Raw genomic sequence first — 25,175 nt, forward strand, 5'->3', positions numbered from 1 at the left:
CCCTCCATGCCCCCCAGATCAGCTTTGGGGGGTCATGAGAAGTCTCAGGACAGCACACAGAGGGAGGAGAAGGAAGAACATTCCATTTGGTAAACGTAAATGTTGGCACTGATGGAACAATCATAATAGTGCAACATTGAAATCCATCCAAAGTCTTCACAGTAGGCTAACTTTTACTTAATGTACACCTAAGCTAGTCATGGTGGTTCATTTCAATAGGCCTACTCTGAGCAAACATTAGCTGAATACATTGTTTACCCAATGCATTGAATACCCATTGTTTCTGTGCTATGAAACCAAGAGGTTAAATGCTGGGCTTTGTTGTACACAGCTTAAAGCTTGTATATTATTTAAAATTTAAAGAGACAGGAGATTATCAAAGTGAGACTATGGAAAACAAATATTGATATTGATGAAATAGTTGGACTTGTGCAAATAGCTTTGCTAGATTTCTTTAAAAAAATACACGAGGGAGAGCTTAATGAAACCAAAATAGAAAAATGTGAGAAATGTATGTGAAATATGACACGGTGTATTTATAATAATTTTGTGTGAGTGATAGAAAGAATGAGGTGATTTACCATAATAATTTTGAATATATGAAAACTTTTGTACATTATTTTATATGAAAAAGCAGGCTTGCTGCTTTTACAAAAGCCAAGAAATCTTTGCCCCCCCCCATTTAGCTGTGTGAAATATTAAATGGACATTGGGGCATTCAACCTGCTGATGTGGCAAAATTAACGAAGGAGGGGAATTCAATATTCTTTGCTTACCTACTGCTTTTAGGGATGCATACTTGTTAAGCTCCTTCCCTGGCGGCTGCTGTTCGTACGGATTTGTGATCTGCCCCATGCTTGGGAAGGAGTGTGGATGTGTCAGCTGTGGGAGAAGAGGCGATGTTGGCACCACGTTGTTCATCTGTGTTGCATCTGTACAAGAGAAGTAAGAGGAAGATCATCTCACTGAAAACAAATCAGACCTCTAAGGTTCAACATCAGGGAAATGTCCTGCCTGTAAGGCAATTTCAGGGATAGGCAACACAGTGTCCTCCAGGTGTGGTGGAATACAACTCCCATGAACCCCAAGCAGGCATGATCAATGGCCAGGGATGATGGGAGCAGTAGTCTAGGGTCACTTAAAGGACACTGTATTACATAATTAGAATTGAGTGAGCCTGTCAACGTCACTTTCTCATTTCTCCACATCAGTTTGTGATATCATTGCAGGGAGTTGGACTAGATGATAATAATAATAATAATATTATAATAATTTATTATTTATACCCCGCCCATCTGGCTGGGTTCCCCCAGCCATTCTGGGCGGCTTCCAACCGAATATTAAAAACAATACAGCGTCAGACATTAAAAACTTTCCTAAACAGGGCCGCCTTCAGTTGTCTTTTAAAAGTAAAATAGCCTTGACATCTGCTGGGAGGGCGTTCCACAGGGCAGGCGCCACTACCAAGAAGGCCCTCTGCCTGGTTCCCTGTAACCTCACTTATCACAGCGAGCCACCAGAAGGCCCTCAGTGCTGGATCTCAGTGTCCGGGCTGGATGATGGGGGTGGAGACACTCCTTCAGGTATACAGGACCGAGGACATTTAGGGCTTTAAAGGTCAGCACCAACACTTTGAATTGTGCTAGGAAACATACTGGGAGCCAATAAAGATCTTTCAGATGACCCTCATGGTCTCTTCCAACTCTACAATCTATAATTCTATATTCTTCATGAAAATTCACCAGCATCTTATTGTGAATTTCTCCTAATACACACACATTATTTTTTTTGCAAGCAAATTTTCCTAAAGTGCGTACCTTGCAAAGCAGTTCTCCCGGATACAATGCGTTTTTGTGTGCTGTTTTCACCTGTATATGCATTTTAACCCTTGTGAATGTATTTTTGTACACGTTACTTAGATGAAGAATTGCGTTACAAATTGGAGAAATGTGAATTTTAAAAGATTCCTAGCTTTGCATATTGTTTCACACAGTGTGAATTAAGGAAGTTTGTATTTAAATGAAAACCAAAGTAGATTTCCTCCATTCCCATCTATATGCATACGCATTCTCACTGGGTCAGAACCCCAGCCCCCTGCTGTTACGAAGGCTGTGGAGGTGAGGTCACATGGGCCCCACACAGGTTTTGTATATGAATTGCAGAAAGGGAAACCTTTGATGCTGACTGCTGTTTGGGGGCATCTTCAGAGGTAAAGAAGTAATGCCCCAGAAAAAGCATTGCTATTTTACTAATAAGATGAAAATACTGTGTGGGTGTTACTGTCTGTCTGTCTATCTATCTATCTATCTATCTATCTATCTATCTATCTATCTATCTATCTATCTATCTATCATCTATCTATCTATCTATCTATCTATCTATCAACTGGCCATCAAGACAGCTTGCTATTCCTTTCTAAAAATGGTATAAAAATAACCCACTAAAACTAATTTCAACACAACTTAGTGCCTTTCCACACATACCACCAAAAACAAGAGAAAGCAGCTAAAAATTAGTAAAATGGGTCATCTTATTAGAGGCCCAGAAGAATAGGATGGTTCTAACCAGAAATTTTGTAAGTTTTATGAATGCGGCCGCACACACACACACACACACACAAATTCATTAGAGTAATACTCATCAGAATACATTAGATAAACTATTCTAATACACCTTTAAAAGAAAAACTGTTTTTCCCATGGCTTCATTTTTATTTTTATTTTTAAGCCCAGTATGCTTCATGTTTGAAGAACAATTTGAAACCAAGTCTCCTACATGAATTTACAAGACTCTACTGGGTCCAGCCCAAGGTTTATAGCTGCTCTAACACTGCACATCTATTGATTTCTACTCAGAAGTAAGTGCCATTCAACTGAATGGGGCTGACTCCCAGGTAAACAGTTTCTGGGCGGTAGCCATCTGAAGGCAGCCCTGTTTAGGGAAGTTTTTAATGACTGATGTTTTAATGTATTTTTAATCTTTTGTTGGAAGCCGCCCAGAGTAGCTGGGGAAACCCAGCCAGATGGGCGGGGTATAAATAATACATTACTACCACCACCACTATTACTACTACTAAGTCATCCCAGGGGCCATAGATACAGTAGGTTCCTTCTCTGACAATGGAGAGGAAGATTCTTCTTCCATTGCTGCAGTATAAGTGGACTCTTAATTGCATATTGTTTGACCCAAGAGGCATCATTCAGGTGGTGAACTTCTAGGCTGTCTCTAATTGCCTCACACCCCTGGAATTTTGGCACCCTAAGTAGCTGAGTTACTCCCTGGAAAAGACCCTGATGTTGGGAAAGATTGAGGGCACAAGGAGAAGGGGACGGCAGAGGACGAGATGGTTGGACACTGTTCTCGAAGCTACCAGCATGAGTTTGACCAAACTGCGGGAGGCAGTGGAAGACAGAAGTGCCTGGCGTGCTCTGGTCCATGGGGTCACGAAGAGTCGGACCCGACTAAACAACTAAACAACAACAACAAGTAGCTGAGTTGGCCTCATATAACATCCACAGTATAGCAGTTGCTTGTTCCTCTATTGCCCTATCATTGAGTTCCTTTCAGCTCAAAAAGAGGATGGGGAAACAGCCACGATACCTTTAATGTGCCTTATTACCTCTTTCCTAATATTTCAACATTAGGGCACTCCCATTGCCTTTTAATGCTGTCGCTCAACAAAGTGGCTGAGAACCATCTATCACTTGTAACAGCCATGGCATGGCTAGCTCCAATCTAAATCACAGCACAAATCACACAGCAGTGCCTGTTTTCTGCTTACTCCCTACAGAGGAGCCAGAAAGCTGAACTCGTGTGGCAGGCTAGTTAACTCCCCACAACATCAAATTCAGGGTTAGAATGTTCAAGTCCAAGTGGGAACAATCTTATTCATGCAGAGTGAATTGTTCCCTTCCCGGGAATCTGGCGGTGGCCTCAATGGCTCTGCAAAGGAAGCCAGGATTTTGAGGGACTCTTGCCACATGGTTTTCTGCAAATGGCTAATGGAGCAGAGTAGATCAGCAGGAGCACCCAGGGGAAAGCATAAAAAAACTCCCCACTCTGCCAATACCAAAGGAAATCGCTTGAAAGTCTGAATGCCAATCTCAATTAATAGGGAAAGCAATTCTGAAGAGTGGATGGAGAAATTAGGTGAAATTTCAGGGGGTGGGGGCTTATAATAGATGTCTTGAAGATGGACCTGAAATTCAGGAGAGTGAAATTTTAGAACCCTGGGTGTCATCTCTTGAGTATCAATTGAGTGTCACAAAATCTGTCTTGCATCTGTATCTTTGGTAAGGATCCTGATCTCTCTTGTAGCTGCTCTATGCCTTTTCAATCCAACTCATTATTTAGAACCAGTGGCATGCGGTTAGTGGACTAGGGGGATCAGGCTAGCCCCCTAAATGTTCCCGGTAAATTAGAGTATGAAAGTATTAAAGCCTAGTGTCTCCTTCCCAAAACCTGGGAAGCTTCTACCTGGGCTAGGGAGGGAGGCGTGATGCTCCAACAGGGTCCAAGAACCCTCCTGCCACCTTCCCAAAGCCTGCCTAGCAGGCATAATGCTCCTTCTGCCCAGCTTAGGGAGGGAGGCATGATGCTCACCTGTGGGATGTCATGATGTGCCCCCCCCCAATCACCACCACAAGCTGGTGCCTCTGGTTCTAACTGCTCCCCTACAAAAAATTTCACCACTGGACTAGACCTGTAGCAGACAAAGCTCTAGCCACCCACTCCCACTATAATGGGGAACCTGAAAATAGTTGTTCTCCCCTCTCATTTACACAGAAGTGGATGGAATTTGCAGGTCTGATCCAGCAAGGCTCTTGATACCTTTTTATGTTCTTATGCTATTGTTATAGGTCTTCGGTGCTGGGTTTGCGGGTGCAAGTCATACATAATTCTTAGAATTAGTACAAGTTAGAATCAATCAAGGTTTGATTAAACTGTGCCAAACACGGAAATCCCTGGGTTCCGCATGCTAAGGAGCCAGAGGGCTAGCTGAGTGTAAGTCATTAAGGAGCAAAACAGAGTAATGGCCCATCAAGGAAACCATCAAGAGAGAGTGAAGACTGCCAGACAAGGAGAGGTGGGGCTCCTCTTCCAGCTGTGAGCTAGTGGGCAGAGACCACAGAGGATTTAAATGACAAGCAAACAGGAGGAAAATATCGGTTTTGCAAGTGGTTTGGCAAGCAGAGGGGGTGGGGTGGGCAGAACACCATGTCAGCTGAGGAAGACAGGCTAGAACAAAAAGACAGAGAGAGGATGGTGGATTTTTCTGTCTTTAGACCTAAGCCTGCTAAGCCTATGGAAGAAGCACGAGCCCCTCTTGAAATGTGATGTGTGTAAATAAAACCGTCTATTATAAAGACACTACAGTCTCTGCTGTGCCTCATTGTCCCAAAAGGGGACACAGACCTTGATAAGTGCAACTGCAAAGCTGTGGAGATTGGGGTGGCATGCAACATTATGTTCTTGTTAAATTTTTAGGGCAAGTTACTGACCTTGACATCCAGAGGCTGACTAGCAGCCTAGGAGTTAAAGAAGTGAAATCTCCAGTTGGAGAATGTATGCCTCTTGTATGTCACAAAGATCCATTGCATTGTTTAAACTGATTTTTAATCATGTTTTTCTTTTATAGTATCATTCGTTTATTGAATTCATATCCCACCGTCCCTTCCAAAGGAGTCAATATATAAAAAAATATATAAAACAGTTAAAACATCTAAAAAGAGTTTCAGTTATTCCCCCCCCAAAAAAAACCACAACAAAGCCCATTTTCAGTTAAAAACATCCTCTCATCCAGTGATATCAGGGTTAAATTTGTTGTAACCTGCCCTGAGACCCTATGGTAGGGTTATCAAATGTCCCCGGTTCCTGGGGACAGTCCCCGAATTTGCAAATCTGTCCCCGGGCAAATTCCACCCCCAGAATGTCCCCAGATTTGCAAATCTTTCCCCGGGAAATGTGGCAGTGGCAGCCTCAGCATCCCGGAGCCAGCCTGGTAGCACAGTTGGCTCTGGCTGGCTTCAGGAGCTGCTCGTTGTCGTGGCACCCACCATTTTTCCTCGCCAGAAGTCCCCATATGATGTGTCTTGTGTGCAACACATCATATGGGGACTTCTGGCGAGGAAAAATGGTGAGTGCCACAGCAGTGAGCAGCTCCTGAAGCCAGCCAGAGCCAGTTGTGCTACCAGGCTGGTACCAGGCTGCTGCTGCCACAGCCACTGCCGAAGGGGAACCGGGGATGTCCGGTGCTACAGATCTCCTTCGCCCTTCCCCCTTTGTTTTGCCTGATTGGGGGAGGCTTGGGAGAAAGGGTCCCCGGATTCATTGAAAAAAATCTGGTAACCATACCCTATGGGGAAGGGTAAGAAATCCTATAATGACAAATGTTGGCAGCAGATTTGGGGGACCCTTTCCCTTGATGGCACTACCTCCTCAGTGCTGTAGGCGATTTGCTTGCCTTGGATCTCTGGGAACAACCCAGACCACTACCCAGGGCTGAAACCACATTGGGGGGTAGGTGTTCCACCCTCCAGTGGGCCCGCAGCACCCCCCTGCTGCCTGCTGCAATCTTATTACGAAGGAGAGAACATGGACATGCAGAGAAAACAACAACAACAACAACAACAACAACCACCACCTCATCCCATGATGGCTGGGACAGAACTTTAAGTGACTCATCTCTCTCTCTCTCTCTCTCTCTCTCTCTCTCTCTCTCTCTCTCTCTCTCTCTCATAACAACTAGAACTTCCGACAACCAATGAAGCTGCATGTTGGAAGATACAGGACAGACAAAACAAAGTTCTTCTTCATGCACCACATAGTTGAACCATGGAACGTGCTCCCACAGGAGGCAAAGAAGGCCACCAATTTCGATAGGCTTAGAAGAAGATCAGATAAATTTGTGGAGGATAATGGCTACCAGCCACAAACTCTGTCCAGCCACCTCTGCTGTCAGGGGCAATATTCCCCTGAATGTCAGTTGCTGGGAATCACAAATGGGGAGAATAATGTTACCCTCAGTCCCTGCTTGCCAGCTTCCCATAGGCATTTGATTGGCCACTATGAGAGCCAGATGCTGGATTACAGGGCCATTGGCTTGATCCAGTAGGGCTCTCTTCTGATGTTCTTACCTGGGAGACCAGGATTCAAGTCCCTACTCCACGAAGCTCGCTGGGTGACCTTCCCCCCTCAGCCTAATCTACCTCACAGGGTTGTTGTTGGGATTAAATGAGGTGAGATGGTAGGGGAACCGTGTAGACCACCGTGAACTCCTTGGAGAAAAAGTTGGGATATAAATGCAGATAAATAATGACGAAATGAATGTTCAAAGCTCTTGGCGGTAGCTGCACCTTGCGGCAAGGACTTCCACGAGCAGAGAAGAAATTTAAAACAGAGCAGAACTAATGCTCAGCGAGCATTGAAAGAGTCTTCTAATATGGCAGGTGAAATCATACATAATTGAAAAGTAAAAGGGGGAGGGAATGGGGAGAAAAGATCTTTCTCTCGCTGACACTTTGCTCTTCACACTGAAGATATTCTCTCTCTCCCCCTCCCCACCACCACCTCAGATAAGAGATAAGCTCAAGGGTGAGCTTTGTTACCATTTCGACCGCAGCAGCCCTTCTTTTTACCCATCAGCCTTCAGCCTCAAAGGCAGTCAAGATGCTGCGGGCGTCTCAACCTGATGTTATTTTAAGAACCTATTTCTCTGGAGCTTCCGCAGTGATCGATAAGGACTGTATCTAGACGGGGATGTCTTGTCGTGATGATGACCCACTTCTATTTTGGGTTGCGAGGGAGGCCTTCTGATGAAGTGAGACTATTTCACTAGCAAAAGGACGCGAGGGCAGGGGGGAAACCCATACCTTTCAGCATATGGAAACGAGAGTGGCAGAAAAATTAACGGAGTGTGAAACATTTTCTATTATTATTTGTAAGTGTCCCCAGTGTCGGATAGGGACGCTGATGCTGCAACAGGGACAGGGAACTTAATTTCAGTCAGAGAACAGTAAGAACTTGATCTTTGAGTGTGGCAGCACCTACTCTTCGGAACTCCCTGCCTGTTGATATCAGGCTGGTTCCTTCACTGTACTGTTCTGCACCTGATAAAAACATTTTTGTTTAGACAAGCCTATCCAGATATTTAGCATGTTGATATGTGTTTTGATCTACTGTTTTTGTTTTATTGTTGATTTGCATTTTTCAATGTTTTAAATTATTGTTGTTATTTGTTTTCATTGATTTTACTGGTTTAGCTTTTTGCAAACCATTTTGAGGTTGTTGGGTTTTATAGTAGTAGTAGTAATAATTAATAATAATTATAATTTATTTGTACCCCATCTGACTGGGTTGCCTCAGCCACTCTGGGTGGCTTCCAACATATATAAAAATATAATAAAAGATTAAACATTAAAAAGCTTTTTACAATCAAGTGTTGTAAAATTTAATGAAATAAATAGATCATAAGCTGTGTTCCCACATGACGGTGGTGAGTAGGACTGGATGGAGAAGTGGGCATGACCAAAGATGAAAGAGGGCAGAGTTAAGGATGAGACTCTGACCTTTGTACCATAGGTTACATTCGAGCCACACTTAATCCAGAGGTGTCTACGCACCCACACCACTCCATCACCCATTCACAATTACTGTATTTTTCACTCTAGACCACACCAGACCACATGATGCACCTAGTTTTTGGAGGAGGAAAACAGGAAAAAAGAATATTCTGAATCTCAGAAGCCAGAACAGCAAGAGGGATCGCTGCGCAGTGAAAGCAGCAATCCCTCTTGCTGTTCTGGCTTCTGGGATAGCCATGCAGCCTGCATTCGCTCCATAAGACGCACACACATTTCCCCTTACTTTTTAGGAGGGAAAAAGTGAGTCTTATAGAGCAAAAAATACGGTAAATGATCGCAATTCACAATGACCACACTTAAAACACACATTTCAGCTACTCATAATAACTCAAGGAAGGCATGGAACAGAAGCTGAGAAGGGATGGTGGTCGCCTAAGGAGAGTCCTGAAAACCAGACAGAGAGGTTCTACATATTGTCTTCATCTGTACTAGTGGTAGTCACTAGTAGGGCAGTGGGAGACATTGACAGTAGCCAGAATGGGCCAGAAGGACACTGGAGGATAAATTCCCTACTGAGGGCATCCTTGGCAAAGGACAAAGCATAAAGGCTATCAAATATTCATACAGACAACTCAAGGTCTGACCAGCGATCCACCAGCCGTGGCACCACAACTAAGAAGGCCCTGCCTCATACGCATGCCAATCTAATGGACCTTAAATGATGGAGCCTCAGCAAGGGGACCCTCAGAAGCCCATCTTACAGCTCAGTTTGGTTCATACAAGTGCAGGTGAGTCTTCAAAAAGACCTGCATTGTTACCTACCAAAGTCCAGCCCTGAAAAGACTATTCGGTCAGTCTACATGATGACCTGGGTTACGTGACAGAAGCATCCTGGGCAATCTCTCTCCCTGGCACTTCCTTCAAATGCCCATGAACATCTCTACGAAGCTACCTAAGCCATTCATGTATCAAGCCTGCACGTGGGGTTCCCCTCCCCCCTTTAAGTCGCTTTGGGATTTGCTAATATTTTCGATCAGCCAGTTCATTTCACAAATCCTCTCCAACATTAGTCACACACTCCTTTGCTGCTGGCAGGGATTTGCCTGCTTTCAGAATCGCGTTTGTGTTTTCCACCGTGCGGAGGTGATTTGTAATGCAAAAGTCAACAGGAACACGGGAAAACATAGAGCAGAGGGCAGGAAACAAACCCAAGAAAGAGGAGATGGAGTGGGAAAACGTTACATGCTCTGAGCTACAGCTCGAGACTCAAACAACAGTCCTGCATCTTCTTCAATGTTGTCGTCTGCTCTAAACAGCCCTTCCTCCCATATGAGCCCAGAGCAGTTTACAAGGATTATGTACAGTCTCTTCCATCGAAGACTTTTGCATTACAAACCTGTGCCACACATGTCAGCAATTCAGGTGCCCACAGTAATAGGGCATCGCTGTGTTAAATCTCGACTAGGAATGGGTCCCCTCATTCAGCAGCAGTGACATATGGTTTTCAGGGAAATTGAAATGCAGAATGCGGACGAAACACTCCTGTCCCCAGAGTTTCTAATTGTTTGCCATGTTTTACAGTGCTCAGGTCATAGCATACCAAGTAAACACAAACACATACACAATACATGTTCACTTCTAGGCAGAGTTCACCTTCGCTCAGTATGCACACAGATTTAGAATGAGCTACAGAAACACGTATAATTTTAAAAATCTAAGCAGAAGCAAAGCATTTTGCAGCACCAGAGTGGCTTTTCCGTTTCAGCTGGCAAGTTAAGTTGCTGTGGCAAAAAAGGTGACCAATAAATGTAATAATACTAATAATTAACAATACTAATACAGTGGTACCTCAGGTTACATACGCTTCAGGTTACATACGCTTCAGGTTACAGACTCCACTAACCCAGAAATAGTACCTCGGGTTAAGAACTTTGCTTCAGGATGAGAACAGAAATCGTGCTCCGGCGGCACGGCAGCAGCAGGAGGCCCCATTAGCTAAAGTGGTGCTTCAGGTTAAGAACCGTTTCAGGTTAAGAACGGACCTCCGGAATGAATTAAGTACTTAACCCGAGGTACCACTGTAATCAGTGCTGTTTTTATAGAAAAAGAGGTGCTGGAACTCACCATGAACACCTCCCTTGCTCTCTTATAATGGCAACAGTGCCCGCCTGAGAGGTGCAGGGACTAAGTTCTGGCGAGTTCCGGCTGAAAAAAATGCCCTGCTAATAATTATTGTGATTACTTTGTAGTCTACTGCATCTAGAAGACCATGCAGGGGCATAAAAACAGGATTGGGGGAAAGCTGTTTCTCCAGATGCTGTTGGATTCCAATTCCCCCATCCCCAATGGTAAGGGATGATGAGGGCTAGTTCATGAGTCCCGTGAAGATGTCTTGGCAGGGTTGATCAGAAGGGAAGGAAGAATGGGCTGACAGGAACTGGAAAAGGGGAGATAGCCACCATTTTTCAGCCTCACGCAGTGGGCAGTCTTGTGCCAATATGAACTGCCTGGGACACTGCCTTCAAGCACAAATTAAAGGAGCAAATATCTACTGCGTACAATGTTTTTACATGAACCAAAACAACCTGCAGAACCTTTCGTTCTTCAGATAGGAGGAAATCTACCCAGAAGGCAGATAAATGTGAACCAAATGTGAACCAAATTGCCAATTAGGAGATCACCCAGGCCTGGCAAAACCCAATCATCTAATGGATGTATTCTACCGCTCAGTGATAAGGGCTTTAAAGACCCATTCACCCCTTCCCCCAGCCAGCCTGTTTTGCATTCCTTATTATTTTCATAGCGGTATGAATGCCCTTTGCAGAATTGCTCCTTTGACAACTAAACAGAGGCACAAAGGGCAGTTTTGCAATTTTTAAATGTATGCTTCTGTCCCGTGGCTAGAGGCTGCGTAGAGGACCTGACCTTTTGGATGATAAATGGAGAAAATCAGACACATAGATTAGTAATAATGTTGTCGGGGATGTATTCATTTAAAAGCATAGCCTCTTTTTGCATGGTATTATTGGTTCTTGTCAAAGCATGGGATTTCCTCGAGGAATTATACACATTCACACTGGGGCAGTAAAAAGTCCTGGATTTTGCACTGCCTGCTCCTGTGCTTGCAAAGTTTGAGTGCTGTTTACAAGCTGTGTTGCTCAATCCCCTATAAAACAGTGTGGAATCAGAGTGTCACCCATGCAACTAAAGGACTTGAAGCATTGGTCAAAACTCTCATCTCTCACCTTCCTATCCATATTGGTAAGTAAGAAACTAAGATAAACTGATTGGTCCATCAAGGACAGTACTGTCTACACCAGGCTTCCTCAAACTTGGCCCTCCAGATGTTTTTGGCCTACAACTCCCATGATCCCTAGTTAGCAGGATCAGTGGTCAGGGATGATGAGAACTGTAGTCTCAAAACATCTGGAGGGCCAAGCTTGAGGAAGCCTGGTCTACACTGACTGGAGGTGGCTTTCCAAGTTATGAGTATCTACACTTCCGACATGTGTTGCCATACGCCTGGGTTTTCCTAGCCATTTTACCGATTTACGGAAATTCCACCTGGATACTATTTCCAGCAGCCAAATCCCAGCTATGTCTGGGAAATTCCAGACGTATGGCAGCCCTACCCCTGCCTGATGTCAATAGGCAAGGAGTTCCAATGTGCAGTGTTGCCATACCAGTACCTGACCTACTGGTGAGTGTTAATGCTCTCTTATATTTTGATGTGAGCTGTTAATTGCTGATTTCTAAGTGGCTTTTTGTTCATTTAGTGCAGTAGTATTATACTTTTTATAAAGTATCATGATTGGACTACTGCATTTAGATGACTTTGTGTTGTTGTTTTTTAATGTGAACTGTTTTGGGCACAGATGTATTTGTGGAAAGTGCAGTATATAAATAAAATTGACTATGACTAAATTAGCACATGGACATTTTATGCAAGCCAGCATCCTCCTTGATCCTCTTTCTTTTTTTGGTGGTATGTCAGTGGCTGCTCTGTCAGATGTTCTTATCTTCCTCAGACAATAATGAAAGCTGGTGAACCTCCTTCTCTACACATTGAATGCTGCCTCTGCTGGATTCAAGGGGTCAGGGAGTGAAGGAGGCCTTAGACTAGGTGTGGTGAACCTTTGGCTCTCCAGATGTTGCAGCTCCTGCCATCTCTGACCATTGCCCATGCTTGCTGGGGCTGATGGGAGTTGTAGTTCAGCAACATCTGGAAGACCACAGGCTCCCCATACCTGCTTTACTGCCTTCAGTGAGACCTCCACTTCACTGTTCTTGTCACAGTGCCACCTGGCTACGCCACCTGTTCTTATGACCTAATCCAGGCATAGGCAAACTTGGCCTTCCAGATACTTTGGGACTACAACTCCCATCATCCCTAACTAGCAGGACCAGTGGTCAGGGATGATGGGAATTGTAGTCTCAAAACATCTGGAGGGCTGAGTTTGTCTATAACTGACCTAATCACATCATGAGGAGTATGGTGGGATATGCATTTATAACTGGGATCAGGGAGAAATGAATTACTCGTGTGTGTGTGTGTTTCTGTGTTTGTGTTTGTACAGAGAGAGTTCAGTTTGCTGAGGCTTCTTTTGAATTGAGCCGAGGAGAATTTGCTCATCAATAATTGCCTCACAAATTCTTACATAGAAAGATTTCCAGCCTTTCTGGCACGGCTTCTTTGGGTAGCCGGAATGTAAAAGTGGTGAATAATTCAACATCCCACTGACCTTTATGATTTTTCTCTTCATATAAGGAGGAAATGTGCTCCCATTGAACACAAGGCCAGCAGGCTTTTCTCCTTCAGTTGGAGCATGTTAACCAGGAACGGTGGGAGGAAAAAGATTGGCTTGGTTTCTTGGGGTAAACATGTGTTTATTATTTATTATCATTTCAGTTCTGTCCCACCTTTCCCTCAAGGTAATCAAGGCAACGTATGTGGTTCTGCTTCCCACTTTTTTATCATCACAACAACCCTCTGAGGTAGACTGTGACTGGCCCTAGATCGGCAAGTGAGCTTTGTGGCTCAAGTAGGGATTTGAACCCTGGTCTCCTGGGTGCTAGTCCAGTGCTCTAACCATTGCACCACAGGGGCTCTTGGGCAAATCTGCACTCAAGACTGCCTTCTTTAAAGTTTACAAGTGTCTATAGGGGATGCTGAGGTGCGGATCATTCCCTATACCCCCTTAGGCTGTGTCTTTCTTGCAAATAATCCAGCAAGAGCTGCTAATTGCTTTCTGTGTGAAAACTTACAAGTACTCATACTTTTTAGATGCAGAAATAAGTCTGATAAAGTAGCCTGCAGTTTAGTGGGAGATGTCCCCAATCCAAAACTCTGGGCCTAGGCTCAATTTCCAGTATATCCAGGTAGGTCTGAGGGTGACTCCTACCTGGAATGCTGGCCATCAGGGCAAGATGGACCAATTGTCTGACTTGGTATAAGCAGCTTCCTATGTCACACACACACACACACACACACACACACACACACTCATACTCATTCATTTCATTCGTTTATTATATTTCTATGCTGCTTTTCACCCATATGCGTCACAAAGCAGCTTACATACAATAAAAAATAACATAATAATAATAATGACATAGGACTCATTTAGATTGGTAAAGAAAAAGTGTGTGTATGCGATATAACAACGTGACACCAGGTGGCGATGTGGAGTTCTGTCTCTCCCTACCAGATTTCCCTGTATGAGTTTACAATGCTTTTAACTAAATCGCTCCTTTGATGTGTCTAGGTCCAGCCATAGTAGAACATCACAATTGCAACATAAATTATATAAAATAATTAACAAATCATCAATAAAACAACTACCTTCTATAAAACACGCTTAACAAAACAACTTAAAAACAGGTTGAACAGCACAACCACAAGAATAGTCATAACAACAACAAATTTTAATTTGTACCCCGCCCTCCCCAGCTAGAGCAGGGCTCAGAGCAGCTAACATCGTATAAATAATACAATATGCATAAAAATAAGCAATCAATTGATTAAAATGCATCTCAAAATTAATTCAAATCAATTAAAAGCAAAATTAAAACTGGACAAATGACAGTCCTCAGGTTAAAATTGAAAGTGGTTAATACTTGTCAGGACCAACTGTTTCCACTGATATCATAAGGACCTGTGAACGGGCAAGGAAACCTTCTTCATGCTTGTTCTTATACAAAGAGAAAACGAGTCAGACTGAACCCTGACCTGACTGAATCCTGACCTGGCGGAAGGATGTCAAATCTCGCAGGGCCCTGGTCTCTTGTGAGAGAGCATTTCACCAGGCCAGGGCCACGGCCGAAAAGGCCCTGGCTCTGGTCGAGGCCAGTCTAATATATAATATATAAAACCCACAAAGCATTACAGCACTCATAATGCTCATACAGCACAAAACAATATTAACAACATTAACAAACGAAGCCAAAAGCAAACCAAAAGCAAACTGAATTCACACACATGCACAGCATAGTTGGAAGCTGCTTCAAGCTGTGTGTGTCCCTTAACAGCAAAAATGGTTGTAAAAATCCAATTCTCTTAGTTAAACTGGAATTCAATAGGTGTGGAAGGCAGTGCAAACATCCACAGCTCTAAATAAATGGTAAGAGGAGGAAGACTCCACGCACCCCCTGACACAAAATGACCATCATTTTAATGAGGTTTCTCCCAAATAATCCTGGGAGCTGTAGTTTACCCTCACAGAATTACAAATTCTTGCACCCTTAGTGAACTACAGTTCCCAGGTTTCTTTGCAGGAAATCATGTGCTTTAAATGTGTGGTGTAGACCTGCAGTCATTCAACAAATCCAACACACACACACACACACACATATATATATATATATAAAATCTGGACCGTTTTTGTTTTGGAAAGTGAAAGGGAAATGCACTGAAATGCACAGGATGAACAAATGATTTAATGGGGAACATGTAAATACCCCACAAACATTGTGCTATAGCCACCCCATAAACAGTTCAGAATGAATGCTCAGTAAAGAAAGGGCGCGATCTAAGCACAACGTAAGCTTTGTGCAAGCAATTCAGGATGAATGTTCAATAAGCCGGTCGTATAGTGGAGGCCAGAGCACTTTAATTCACTTTAATTGTGCAAGGCTGAGTTTATGGTATTTATTAAACTTGTAGACCATCCTTCATCTGAAGATCACAGGGCAGTTCACAACATAAAAATACAAAATAAGAACACACACACACACACACACACATATAATATAACACAAAACAAACCAATAATCTCCCTCCTACAAACACATTTAAAAGGTCACAGAATGTACTTTTGTTTTATTTAAGATCTCTCCTGCAAAATAAAGAACAGACTGGAGGCAACCTTAGAAAGTTTATCACCCTTTCTACTTAACGGTGGTCCCTTGTGCACAAAGCTTGCTGCTGATAACCTCGGTGAAGATGAATATCGTTCAGATGTCGAAGCAATTAGTAACTAAGCCAAATGCCCTCATATTATGTAAATACCGAAAACAGCATCATTTGAGGTGGCATGAGAACTGCAGGTGACAGATTACTTCCCTGTCCTTTTCATCCGTCAAGTCAGACTAGCCTGGTAGTTAACATATTTTACCATAATATTAAAGGCAGTTTAGCATTAGGAAGTCATTAAATAAAATAAAAAAAACATTTCTCAGAGGTATTAATTAGGGAAATGTTGCTTTATGCTCATAAACGCTTTATGTTTTCCCGACTAAGGGGGTCATTTTCATAAATAATTTGAAATGTTTGCAGTTCTGATGGCAAAGAACAGGAACTTTAAAGGCCTGGAGGGAGAAGCAAGGAAGGGAGAAGAATGCTGAAGGGCAAATCAGCAACGTGGCCCAGTGCTAACAGAACAACTGTTTTAAAATGGCGGATACAGACAGGAATGTAGGCATGCCACCATATACCACTATTTCTCCATCGATCCCAGGGGTGTGGAAGAGTTTCACATTCCCTTCTGGGCAATCTTCTGGAAGCCATATTGCTGAGGCTGATGAGAGTTTTGGTCCAACTACACACAGAACCATAGAATTCAACCCAATGCAATGCAGGAATATGTAGCTGTTTGCATATGGGGATCAAACTTGTGAACTTGGTGTTATCAGCACCATGCTCTAACCAAGTGAGATGGAGGGAGCCATGCTGGCCTCACTGACTACATAAGGCAACTCTCACGTAGCCTCAGACTTATCATTGGATCAGGCTGGTATAACGATAATCTCAAAAGGAAGTTAGAACTGGCCTGAACCACCTTTCCCGCCGATCAGAAGGTCAGCGGTTCGAATACCCACAATGGGGTGAGCTCCCATTGCTCGGTCCCTGCTCCTGCCAACCTAGCAGTTCGAAAGCACGGCAAAGTGCAAGTAGATCAATAGGTACCGCTCCAGCGGGAAGGTAAACGGCATTTCCGTGCGCTGCTCTGGTTCGTCAGAAGTGGCTTAGTCATGCTGGCCAGATGACCCAGAAGCTGTACGCCGGCTCCCTTGGCCAATAAAGCGAGATGAGCGCCGCAACCCCAGAGTCGGCCACGACTGGACCTAATGGTCAGGGGTCCCTTTACCTTTACCTTTCCCAAACCTGGTGCTCCCCAGACGAATGGAACAACAGATCCCAATACTGCCATACCTCGGGTTAAAGTCACTTCAGGTTGAGTGTTTTCAGGTTACGCTCCGCGGTGACCCGGAGGTAATGGAACACGTTACTTCTGAGTTTCGCCGCTCACGCAGACGCTCAAAATGATGTCTCGCGCATGCGCAGAAGCGGCGAATTGCGACCCGTGCGCGAGCAGATGCTGGTTGCGTTCTGCTCAGGATGCGAACGGGTCTCCAGAACGGATCCTGTTCGCATCAAGAGGTACCACTGTAGCCAGTGTGGTGTAGTAGTTAGTGTGTTGGGCTAGGAGCAGGGAGACCAGGGTTCAAATCCCCACTCAGCCATTAAATTCATTGGGTGTTCTTGAGCCAAACACAGCCTCTCAGCTTAACTACATCACCAGGTTGTTGTGAGGATAAATGGGGGTGGGGCATATACCCCACATCAAGCTCCTTGGGGGAAAGGCAAGATATGAATGAATGAATGACCATTCACCATGCTGGCTGAGGTTGATAGTCCAAAACATAGAATCAAAGAATTGTGGGGCTGGAAGGGGTTCCAAGGATAATCTACTCCACCCCCCAGCAACACAGGAGTCACAGGTAAAGAATCTAGATAGATGGTCACCCAACCTCAAACCTCCAATGAATGAAAGTCCCCCACCTTCCATGTAATTGGGGAAGTCTGCTGTGGGATGTCAGGCAACAGTAGTCTTTTTTTTATGGAGATAGAATAACTTCTCCAAATCGCAATAGTACATTTCTGATCTCTTGTGACATCAATTGTTAGACTAGCAGCAAATATTTGTGTATATCATTAGCCCAGGTCCACAAATGAAAAGTGGTGCATTAACACAGAAACAAAAAATAAATAAATTGTAGTTTAATGATTCAGCAACAGTGACTTTTTAAAAGCAAGAAGCAGCTCTTTTAGCAGGTCAACAATGCATTCCCCACCACTAGATGATCGTAAAGGTACCCCTGCCCGTACGGGCCAGTCTTGACAGACTCTGGGGTTGTGCGCCCATCTCACTCAAGAGGCCGGGGGCCAGCGCTGTCTGGAGACACTTCCGGGTCACGTGGCCAGCGTGACAAAGCTGTATCTGGCCAGCCAGCGCAGCACACGGAACGCCGTTTACCTTCCCGCTGGTAAGCGGTCCCTATTTATCTACTTGCACCCGGGGGTGCTTTCAAACTGCTAGGTTGGCAGGCACTGGGACCGAGCAGCGGGAGCGCACCCCGCCGCGGGGATTCGAACCGCTGACCATGTGATCGGCAAGTCCTAGGCGCTGAGGTTTTACCCACAGCGCCACCCGCGTCCCTCTAGATGATCATAGTAAGGGAAATTAGGCTGCATTCCTATGTTCACTTTCCAGGAGGTAAGCCGCATTGAATGTGATGGGTCATGAGACAAGGTTACTGAGATCCACATTACATAGAAGCACAAAAATGGAAGGTGTGGGGTCTTCCTAACATAGGACTTCTTCCTAGGTGGGCAAAGCAATCCTAAATACAGGAAGCCAGTGGGATTTATGCCAGATTAATGTAAACTGGTGTAAATTACCCTCTTCCAGGAGCAAGGCTGCTGTAAACTGAGCTGGACAGAACCTGATAGAGGGAATACAAACCTCAGGTGGGCTTGACCAAGAGGGTAAATGGAGTGGGAAGGCAGCAGGAAGGTCAGTGAGCTGTAAACTCACTAGCAGAACACACTGTTGCTGGTGTGCTCCGAACCCACTTTGCCCCTTCTCCTGTTAAGCAACAGCAACCTGCCTGCCAGGAAGACAACATCCTGTCTCTTCCCCAGTTGGTGAACCACTTCTGCGAGCTATGAAGGTGTCTCCCATTGACATTTTGAAAAGCTCAGTAAGCCCTCTGATACAGCTCAAAAATTAATATTAGTAATAAGGAACAGAAAGAAGCTTAGCCCAGTAATGAACATCTGATATGTTTACACTCTTCCTTAAAAACAATACAGAAACAAATCACACATACACAGACCAGAAGCAATTTATCTGTTCATGGAGAGAACCAATACCAGCTTAAATAAAAGCAGTTGTTTATTTGTGAAAAGGTGGTGGAGTAAAGGTGAAGGATGGAAATTGAAGGGAAATCATTGGCATCAACAAGCCAACTTAGACATGTTGGAGTTGCATATTAGAGATATATTTGTCTGCAGAAAACACTGGCTGGTGTGACTGGAATGTAGGGCAGTTTAGAAAGGGGAGAGTTATGGATGTTGTTCTGCCCACTTTTGCTTCTGGCTCCTCCCACACTGGCATGTGGTTCTTGGAAGGCTTTCCACAATAGGCCATGGTAGGGCTGTGCACTTGGTCCCCTTATCTGATTTAGGGCATAATATGTTGCTTTAGTGGGGCCTAGATCCAACTAGATCCTGGACCATAAAGAAGGCTGATCGCCGAAGAATTGATGCTTTTGAATTATGGTGCTGGAGGAGACTCTTGAGAGTCCCATGGACTGCAAGAAGATCAGACCTATCCATTCTGAAGGAAAGCAGCCCTGAGTGCTCACTGGAAGGACATATCCTGAAGCTGAGGCTCCAATACTTTGGCCACCTCCTGAGAAGAGAAGACTCCCTGGAAAAGACCCTGATGTTGGGAAAGATTGAGGGCACAAGAAGAAGGGGACGACAGGGGATGAGATGGTTGGACAGTGTTCTCGAAGCTACAAACATGAGTCTGACCAAACTGCGGGAGGCAGTGGAAGACAGGAGTGCCTGGCGTGCTCTGGTCCGTGGGGTCATGAAGAGTCGGACACGACTAAACGACTAAACAACAAGATCCAACTCAGCATAATCTGGGACTGACCTGACACAACCTAGATTTGGTCTGACTACTGACACAGGAGCATTGCAGAGTGTTCAGTGATGGTCCTAATTAAACATGTTGTCTGGGGGGAGTGGAAGAAAGAGGGCAGAAAGAGAGGGACACAGAACACCTGCCCATCTCCTTCTCCTCCCCTCTCCTTGGAAGCCCCAGATCACTCTCAGTGGACCTGACACAACCTGAGTTGACCCAGGGCTGCCTCAACCCATCTGGCTGAACCCCAAATTGAGCAAATCAGCCCAAGTCAACCCAAGATCCAGGATTCAGCCGTTTCCAGTGCACAGCCCTAGAATTAGGCTCTCTGAAGAAGGGTCCCTGGTCCCTGAAGGGAAAATATACCAGTGCTCAAAATCACAATATTATTCCTCATATATTTCTGAAAAGTATCAGCGGCCTAGCAAGGAGTGCCTTTTTTCAAACATGAAACTGGCTCTCAGTTACAGTTTTGGACTTGCTAAATCAGCTTAATGGGGTATAATGATATTAGCGGCATTAGCAATCAGACGTTCAAAAGGGTGTGTGTGTGTGTTTTAAAGACTCTCCATGAAATGCAGAGCTAATGCATATCGCAGGAACAATTTCCGTGCAAAAACAAAAAAAAAGCAGGGGAATGCAAAACGATGCACTCTTGACAATGTTTCTGGATGATCCATGCTCCTGGATGAGAGGAGCATTTAAATAAATGTGTGCTCGTGATTGAGGAGTTCTCTTCCCACTCTCTCATTTCACTTATGCAAATTGAATATTGGCTACTTAAGGAAAGGTATGAAGTGAGAGGCACAATCTTTAAAAGAACATTTGTATAATGGGAGTATAATGGGTACAGTGCACTAGGAAAAAGGCGGGCAAAGGGGCCCATCAAGTTTGTAGTTCTCTACTATCTCGTGTTCAGGCTACGTGATAGTCAGGAAAAAAAATGAAAAGCCCAGCATTGTTGAAGGATAAGCAGCAGATCCCACAGACAGGCATTTTGCAGGCCTGGGTGGGGCCACCTTCCTCCTTCTGACCTGGATCACAGCCCTCTCCCTTCCTTGACAGCATGGCTGCCATCCCTGCTGATCGCTTTCTCCCACACCACTACAATCGCCCAATCACCATGTGTAACAGGTGGTTCCACTGCAGTATTTGCCAAGTACAGTGGACGCTCGGGTTGCGAACGTGATCCGTGCGGGATTCACGTTCGCAACCAGCAGTGTTCACAACCTGCGTATGCGCGAGTTGCGATTTGGCGGTTCTGCACATGCGCAAAGCGCGATTTAGCACTTCTGCGCATGTGCGACCGCTGAAACCCAGAAGTAACCCATTCCAGTACTTCCGGGTTTCGGCAGTCCGTAACCCGAAAAAACGCAACCTGAAGCAGCTGTAACCTGAGTCAACCGACTGTACTTCTGCCATCTCCAGGGGGCCGCGTGTACCTGGCCTTGGTGCCTGGCCTCCACCCCCCTGCTACCACCTGCTGCCTCCATGGCCACCTCCACACACCACCACATCCATGCCAGAGCTGCCCAAGGGGGTAGTAAGGCATTCTTCTCACCCGTGTGCTCCCTCCCCCTTTAGCCTGCACGCAGACATACAATCTTGTCTCTGTGTGCCTCTGTGTCGGGGAGGACCACAGCTAATACAATCCCCATTCTGCCTCCGGATAGGCCTTCTTCTCCCCCTGGCTCAAGGCTGAGCCTGCAGGGAGTCTGTTGGACTTGGGTTTCTTTTTGAATCCAGGCCTGGAGGCATTTTCCTGCAAAAGACTGAGGTCTATCAGACTCATGCCCTGCTTGTGGACTACATGGAAGAATCTAATTGGCCACTGTGAGAACAAGATGCTGGATTAGATGTATCTTTGGCCTGATCCAGCCGGGCTCTTCTAAGGTTCTCATACAAAGAAACATTATTTCTGTATGATTTGTCCCAGAGTGCGGCAAGTGAGGAACTAAGAGCCTGTCGCTTCATTATTATTTTTTTTGGTAAAATGTGCTCTGCCACATTGAATAAGATAAGCAAAGGATTTAAATTGAGGGCATGGCCTACAATCTAAACAACACATTTAAGATGCCTACAGATTTCCAGCATTAATAACTGGCTGACCCAAACCATCCTGTTAAATCTTGCTGTTGCTAAATACCATCTGAACACTGACATCCTTTCATTAGACCGGCATATTTTAAGGCATCCACTTTCAGCATTGGGTATCCCAAGATCGCTTCCGCATAGCATGTCTACAGCACTTCCACAGTGCAATCCTGTACATGTTTGCTCAAATGTGATCTCAGTGGGGTTACTCCCAGGTAAGTGTATATAGGAATAGATCTTCAAATATTCAAGATGTTTCACTTACAGTATACAGTCATACCTCGGGTTATAGATGCTTCAGGCTGCGTTTTTTCAGGTTACAGACTGCCGAAACCCGGAAGTACCGGTATGCGTTACTTCCAGGTTTCGGCACATGCACAGGAGCTCTAAATCGCACTATGCGCAGAAGCACTGAATTGCAACCCGCGCATGCACAGACGCGCAGCTGTGGGTTGCGAACACTGCGAGTTGTGAATGCTGCAGGTTGCAAACGTGCATCCCGCACGGATCATGTTCGCAACCCGAGTGTCCACTGTATATTGTTATAAGTCTTGCAGCAACCCTTCAATGTAGGCCCGTAGCACTAACCCCAGTTTGGGGTCTGAGAGACACCTGCCAATTTTTCATCAGGTCATCCCCCCCTGGCCCATTGGATCAGGGTCTACCTGCTATGAATCCTGGCCACAGGTCAGCCAGTCTTAGATCACAGATCTAAGGCACAGTTGCCTGTGTCCTGGGAACATTCAAATGTACAAAAAGTTAAGAAAGGTACAGGAAAGTCTAATGAGCTGCCTCATCCATTAAAACCCTTCTTAGGAAAGGCAGGCAGTTAGGTAATTTCAGACTCTGGACTTAATAGCCTTATGCCTCCAGCTCTTTAGATTGTGAAAGTGCTTCTTCATACAGCGTATAGCTAAACTCTGGAATTTGCTCCCACCATCATTCAAAAAAGACCTTAATTAAAATATGCAATAAAGGAATCCTATTAAAACACAGTGATTAAAAGAGCAGACTCGGGACAAGAAATCAAGGTTGCGAGCAGTGCAAGAGATCAAGGAATAATGTGTTTATTTCACTCTTGCCCCAGTGTGGGGAGCCCGCCTTGCTGCACTCGGGGGCCCTCCTGGTCTTTTTTGCTAAATGGGGGCGCCCCTGGGCATCTGCCAAGATGGCGCCCCTGTTAAACAATGTTAGAATATGTGGGTGGCGGTGGCTAACTGTAAAGTTTCTCTGTGTGAGTAAGGCTGCAGTTGGGCATGAAGGTATTTAAATATTTAAATTTATCCTATGGAGGACATCAGTCCCTCCAAGCAGGATTTGATGAGAAGTTTTGGAAGCTCCCTTTTCCTTTGAATAAAAAGCAGTGTGATTCCAGTGATGGTGAGAATGAGATTAAAGTTACTAAGATGAAATGCAAGAGGGACCCAGAGGCGCCCAGATCCTGGCTCCACCACTGTGTTGCGGGTGGGGGAGACGTGCATGAGCTGTGCCAGAGGGGTGAAAAGACTGATGTGCATTTGGGGAGATGGAAATGAAGACTGACACCTGAAGCAGGGCAAATTATCCAGAGGATTGTATTTATTTATTTTAAGGGTGCATTTCTGCCCTACCTTTGCATCACATGAGACCAGTTCTCTTCCCAAAGCCTCTAGTTCTGTCCTCTAAGTGTCCCTGACTTTGGATGCTCTTAGCACAACAAATATACCCACAATTCACAATATTGGAGATATACACCTTCAAGTACGGATGAAGGAGATTTTTTTCCGGTTTGCATTTAAAGGTAAACCTATCTAATTGGAACTTTCTGGAATTCACACGTTTTTGAATTTTGCACTGCATTTCCCCAGCCAAGGAATGTGTATGGAAATGTATACACCAAGGAAGAGTGTGCATAAAAATGCATGTTAGTGAAAATAATATTTAAAAATGCATTATATTACGGAAAATATAAATACTAGAGAAAATATATTTTGAAGGGGCAGTGGCGTAGCGTGGGTTGTCAGCACCTGGGGCAAGGCAAGTAATTTGCACCCCCTAACCCGTGGATTTTAGCACTCAAGTGCAAGCGCCCCCCCCAGATGTTGCGCCCGGCCCCCCTGCACCCCCCACGCTACGCCACTGGGGCTGGGGGCGAGCGAAGGAGCCAAGGACCCCCCCAAAGGCTCAGCAGGAATTTATTAAATTTATTATTTAACTTGTCCCTTCCCTCTGGACTCGCGCTCCCCCAGATGTTGCGCCTGGTGCAGCCGGCACCCCTGGCACCTCCCACGCTACGCCACTGTGAAGGGGGAAAAAAGTACCCTGGGCGAATGTGCATATAAATATATGTGTGTATTTGAAGTTTGCACCCAAATGCTGATGAATTTTCTTGGGGATTTTTTTTTAAATGCTCACCTGTAGATGGTAGACATCTATTTTGCATGCAAAAAGTCCTAGGTTTAATCTTCAGGTAGAGCTAGGAATGCCCTTTGCCTGAAATCCTGGAGCATCTCTACCAGCCTGTGTAGACAATACTGAACTAAATGGTCCATTGGTCTGGCTCACTATAACGGTGTTTAAACAACAAGACCCAAAATATGACAATGTTTTGAACATGAAGAACATGAAGAACATAAGTATATATACAACTTTATGAAAATCCTGTATTGAACTTTAAGAAAATAAGTATATATGTTACAATTAAACAACAGGGTGTGATATATATAAGAAGACTGACACACTGGTTGAAATTCCATTTTGACATTTTGTTCTTTTGTCTGTGCAGCTGCTTTTTCATTGGTAGATTGTTAGCTATAAGCACAACACACGTGTGTGTGTGTGTGTGTGTGTGTGTGGCATCGTTAGAGAAAGAAACCCAAAGAAAGAGCATAAAATAAATATCCTCCTGTCAGGGAACTGACATCAGAGCGAGAGGCGAAGGGGAGGCTCCCAGATTCTGCTGGCGAAGGACCAAGCACCAGGGGGAGAAGCAGCTCGGTAGAGGGGGAAGGAAATCAGCGCAACACCAGGGATGAAGGGGGGCAGATGGGGGAAGCGGAGAGGGAGCTCCGGGACTCTTCACTGG

General features: G+C 44.8%; 1 protein-coding gene across 1 annotated transcript in view; it reads right to left on the bottom strand.

Annotated features, from left to right (window-relative positions):
* The window catches only part of SHISA9 (shisa family member 9), a 240,703-nt gene that overhangs the window by 26,135 nt on the left and 189,393 nt on the right, over positions 1–25,175 (bottom strand). The window contains exon 3 of the mRNA XM_028706721.2: positions 777–932. Within this exon, the coding sequence (XP_028562554.2) occupies positions 777–932 (156 nt within the window). The remainder of the gene's footprint in view (positions 1–776; positions 933–25,175) is intronic.

This window comes from Podarcis muralis, chromosome 14 (assembly GCF_964188315.1).
Source record: "Podarcis muralis chromosome 14, rPodMur119.hap1.1, whole genome shotgun sequence".
NCBI classification, from domain to species: domain Eukaryota; kingdom Metazoa; phylum Chordata; class Lepidosauria; order Squamata; family Lacertidae; genus Podarcis; species Podarcis muralis.